Below are 4,461 nucleotides of genomic sequence, written 5' to 3' on the forward strand. Positions count from 1 at the left end.
ACAGAAGCTTGGAATAAAGACAATGCTTTGTCTGTTCCACAGGTTTGCAGATTTTGTGGAGGGCTCACCTCACCTGATATCAAATGAGGTTTCTGTGCATGCACAGGAATATGGATCCTTCTTTGAGGATGATTTCTTTGACACGGATGAGGACAATGATGAGGAGAATATGGTGAACGGCTTGAAAAAAGGAGACCTTGGGTGGAATGACAGAGACTTGTGAAGATGCATAGATGGGTGTTTTTCCCTGTAGCAGCAAGGTTGATGGAGCATAGTGCTGACTGGCCTTTAACCCTCACAGCTCTCCTCCAACCCGAAGACAGGTGTTCATGAATCACCAGGAGATAGTGGAATCTGGCCATTAGTATACCTGTGAGAATGTCTTGCATCCAAGTTGAGGCATAGATCCTACTGTAGATTGCTGATGGCAACCACCAGTTTTGTAAATTGACACTTAAAGCCAGACCCTGAGTGGAATGTACTGAACTGAAAATGTAAATCTAATTCATGTGGAGAACTCCCTCGAGTTAGGGGCATATTTATAAAGTTTGGATTTATCCCAGTGTTTTAAATTCAGCTGAGAAACTTGACCACAGGGGTATACTACAAAGCAGGATTGATGAGGTAGCCAGCTGACTTTGATAAACAAGCAGAAATAACTATAGATTTTCGGGTTAATTAAAGCTAAGCTTGGGTGCAGTATGTGTTTTGGTTATTGAGTCAATTAGACAATGCACCTTTCATGCTAGTCTTTCTAAAAAAAAAAAGAAGTTATTTCTGAATATTTTTGCAAATCAGCTTGCTAAGTCATTGGTCATGCTTTGTTGTGTTACACTCCTCAGCAAGAGCAAGTTTATGAAGACTAAGAATGTTTGGCATTTAATTTTTTTGGAGCAATGACACATTATTTAGCTGTCTTTCCTCATTAGTAAACTGCCATGGCAAATTTTTCGAGATATTTTAATGTAAAAATGTTTTGTTTGGTCTTATTGTTGATGTTAAACAACTGACTTTTTGCATTGTCAAACGCATTGACGTAAACAGGAAATGATTTCATAGCTGACATCTGTTGGGAATAAGTTAGTATACTGAGCAAAAAATATAAATGCAACAACTATAACAATTTTACTGAGTTACAGTTCATATCAGGAAATAAGTCAATTGAAATAAATTCATTAGCCCCTAAGCTATGGATTTCACATGACTGGTCAGGGGTGCAGCCATGGGTGGGCTGCTTGAGAGCCAGGCCAGCCAATCCGTATGAGTTTTTCCCCACAAATGGGATTTATTACGGACAGAAATACACCTCAGTTTCATCAGCTGTCCGGGTGGCTGGTCTCAGACAATCCTGAAGTTGAAGGAGCCGGATGCGGAGGTCCTGGGCTGGCGTGGTTACACGTGGTCTGCGGTTGTGAGGCCAATTGGACATACTGCCAAAGTCTCTAAAACAATGTTGGAGGTGGCTTATGGTAGAGAGATCAGCATTCAATTCTCTGGCAACAGCTCAGGTGGACATTCCTGCAGTCAGAATGCCAATTGTACACTCCCTCAAAACATCTGTGTTGGTGTGTGACAAAACTGCCCATTTTAGAGTGGCCTTTTATTGTCCCCAGCACAAGTTCCACCTGTTTAGTGATAATGCTGTTTAATGAGCTTCTTGATAAGTCACACCTGTCAGGTGGATGGATTCTCTTGGCAAAGGAGAAATGCTCACTAAAAGGGATGTAAACAAATTTGTGCACAAAATTTGAGAGAAATAAGCTTTTTGTGCATATGGAAAATGTCTGGGATCTTTTATTTCAGCTCATGAAACATGGGACCAACACTACATGTTGTGTTTACATTTTTGTTCAGTGTATTTTGGTATTTGAAGCAGCATGTTTACAGCCATTGATTGAGTATATACCATTTATATATGTAATGTTTAAGGATATCATTGCAAGTAGTTTAATCGTTCTTTGACGTTTGTGACACATCACAAAATGGTTGTTAGTTATTTTTAACTTGAATCTTTTTTCTTGTTTTATTTGAACTGAGACTTCTAGGTTTCATACCACAAGCATTGCCTTTATTTTTCTTTTAGACAAAACGTGTTGAAATGGATAATATTTTTATACTGTGAGATATTGTACTTTAGTATCCTGGCTGCAATTCTGTATTATGTTGTGTAATTTGTCTTGCATATACCTATACAGATCTGGGCCAAAGCGTCTCAGAGTAGGAGTGCTGATCTAGGATCAGGACCACCTTGCCCATCTTGTTCTTTATCAACTAAAAGGTTGAAACTGTAAATAATCATGTGGATGTTAATAAATTCATGATATTGTAAAACGCCACTTAATCTTGAGACATTTCCACCAGCCTGTTGTCTGTAGAAGGGGAATACAGAGTAGAAAAACCTCAAGATTGTGGTACTGAATGTCTGTATGAGTTATGTTGAAACTACTCTACACAAACAGGGGGTTCAATATACCTTTTATCTATATACTGTGTACTTCAGTTTTCTGGTTTGATTACCTGCAGCATAGACTTATCTTTCCCCACCTATTTTTATTTGAGTGGTTCTCAAGCTACTCTAGGACAGTTACATGAAATCCCCCAAGTTTTACTGATGAGTAAGAGTACAGACTTTTGAAAATGATGTCCAAACGGAATAATTTATCCTTTTTTCTTCTGTTATAATTTGGGGAAAATATCTCTAGTTTTATAAGGAGTTGTGGTTTCTATGAAACCGTAGAGGAACATCCAGCTTTATTTGAAACTTCTAGGATACTTGTGATATACTTCAGACAAAAACCTATACTCAGAAATTCTGTCAATAATGATGCAAAACTGTATCTAACAATGCTATTTATATTCATAGTCAATACCGGCTTGGTGATTTTTGCATGTAGTAGATCAAAGGCATGCATCAAATCAATGGTTGTAAAATAAAAAATTGGAAGCAGAACCATTTTCGAGTACCTATTGCTCTATTAGCTGGTTTTAGGGTAAACTATTGTAAAATCATCAGGTAATATGGTTGTAAATGGAGATGTCTACATGTATCTGGTCAGTGGTGGAAAAAGTACTCAATTGTCATACTTGAGTAAAAGTAAAGATACCTTAATAGAAAATTACAAGTAAAAGTGTCACCCAGTAAAAAAATACTTGAGTAAAGGTCAAAGTATCTGATTTTAAACATACTTAAGTACAGTGGTGGAAAAAGTACTCAATTGTCATACTTGAACAAAAGTAAAAAGTAAATGCAACCAGAAGGCCAAATGTTATTTTACATTTTTTACAGACGGGCACACTCCAACACTGACATAATTTACAAACACAGCATTTGTGTTAAGTCTGCCAGATCAGAGGAAGTAGGGATGACAACGCGTTATATTGATAGGTGGGTAAATTGGACGATATTGCTGTCCTGTCTGAACATTCGAAATGTAACGAATACTTTTGGGTTTCAGGGAAAATGTATGGGTGGCAAAAGTAAATTTTTTCTTTAGGAATGTAGTGGAGTAAAAGTAGTCAATATATAAATAGTAAAGATACTCCCAAAAACTACTTAAGTAGTACTTTAAAGTATTTTTACTTAAGTACTTTACACCCCTGTATATGGTATCAGGCTGACATTCAAAGATGACTAGTTTGGGTATCCTCTGGTATTTTGGGACAAACACCCCCGCTTTGTCTAACTCAAATTTCTACCTTGACAGCCTTCAATATTACCAGGTTTTCATTACGTAATCCTGTTAGCTGCAATTCACAAGCCAGGTGGTGCAACACTTTTGATTTTCACTACCTTTTGAAAAGGTGACCCAAATGTTGTTTGCATTGCAGACAGTGGGGGCAAGTCAGGCAACCCTATATGGGATTCTACAGTCTGACAGCTGATGGAGCTATTAGATCATTTGCATGTACTTCCCAGGTAAAAAGATTGGCATGTTTGACAGTGTAGTCAAATGATTATCCAAGACACCATTTCCCCTATGCGACTTCCCCCAGAAGAGAGCAAGCACACTACCTAACCTCATCACTCCAATGAAAACATGGTCATAGCTTCGGTGGAGGGGGGGGGGGGGGATCCCTCCAGTCTATCAGCACATCATAGGAATTGGTATAGCCCTCCACACAGGCCTCATATAAAGTGTGTGGAGTTCCCGAGAATCCTCACAGCCATGCCTACACAGGTAATCTGAGAATTTACATGATGGTCCGACCCCTCAGTCCCCTGCAATGTCACTTTACTCATGTGCTGCTGTTGTTACTCACTGCTGAACACTCCCCTTAGGTTTCACACTTGGAGCATTATGGAATTAGATGAGAACAATCAATGCAACAATTTTATCTTGGGTGTATCTATTAATTTGCTGGACTTGTGTTCGTACACAAAATGACAATGATGTATGCCCCTGGATCTACCCCAAATTTCCATACAAAGACAAAGTATTTAGATTTACACTGACAAATCAA

At 38.4% G+C, this 4,461-nt stretch overlaps 1 protein-coding gene across 2 annotated transcripts in view; it reads left to right on the forward strand.

The window, feature by feature from the left end:
• Window positions 1-1,123, forward strand: part of LOC115165672 (nuclear envelope integral membrane protein 1) — a 4,800-nt gene extending 3,677 nt beyond the window's left edge. For both annotated transcript variants that reach the window (XM_029718944.1, XM_029718945.1), the window contains exon 9: window positions 43-1,123. In XM_029718944.1, the coding sequence (XP_029574804.1) occupies window positions 43-223 (181 nt within the window). In that variant the 3' untranslated portion in view covers window positions 224-1,123. The remainder of the gene's footprint in view (window positions 1-42) is intronic.
• The last annotated feature ends 3,338 nt before the right edge of the window (window positions 1,124-4,461 follow it).

The sequence above is a fragment of the Salmo trutta genome, chromosome 28 (genome assembly GCF_901001165.1).
Source record: "Salmo trutta chromosome 28, fSalTru1.1, whole genome shotgun sequence".
In the NCBI taxonomy this organism is placed as follows: Eukaryota; Metazoa; Chordata; class Actinopteri; order Salmoniformes; family Salmonidae; genus Salmo; species Salmo trutta.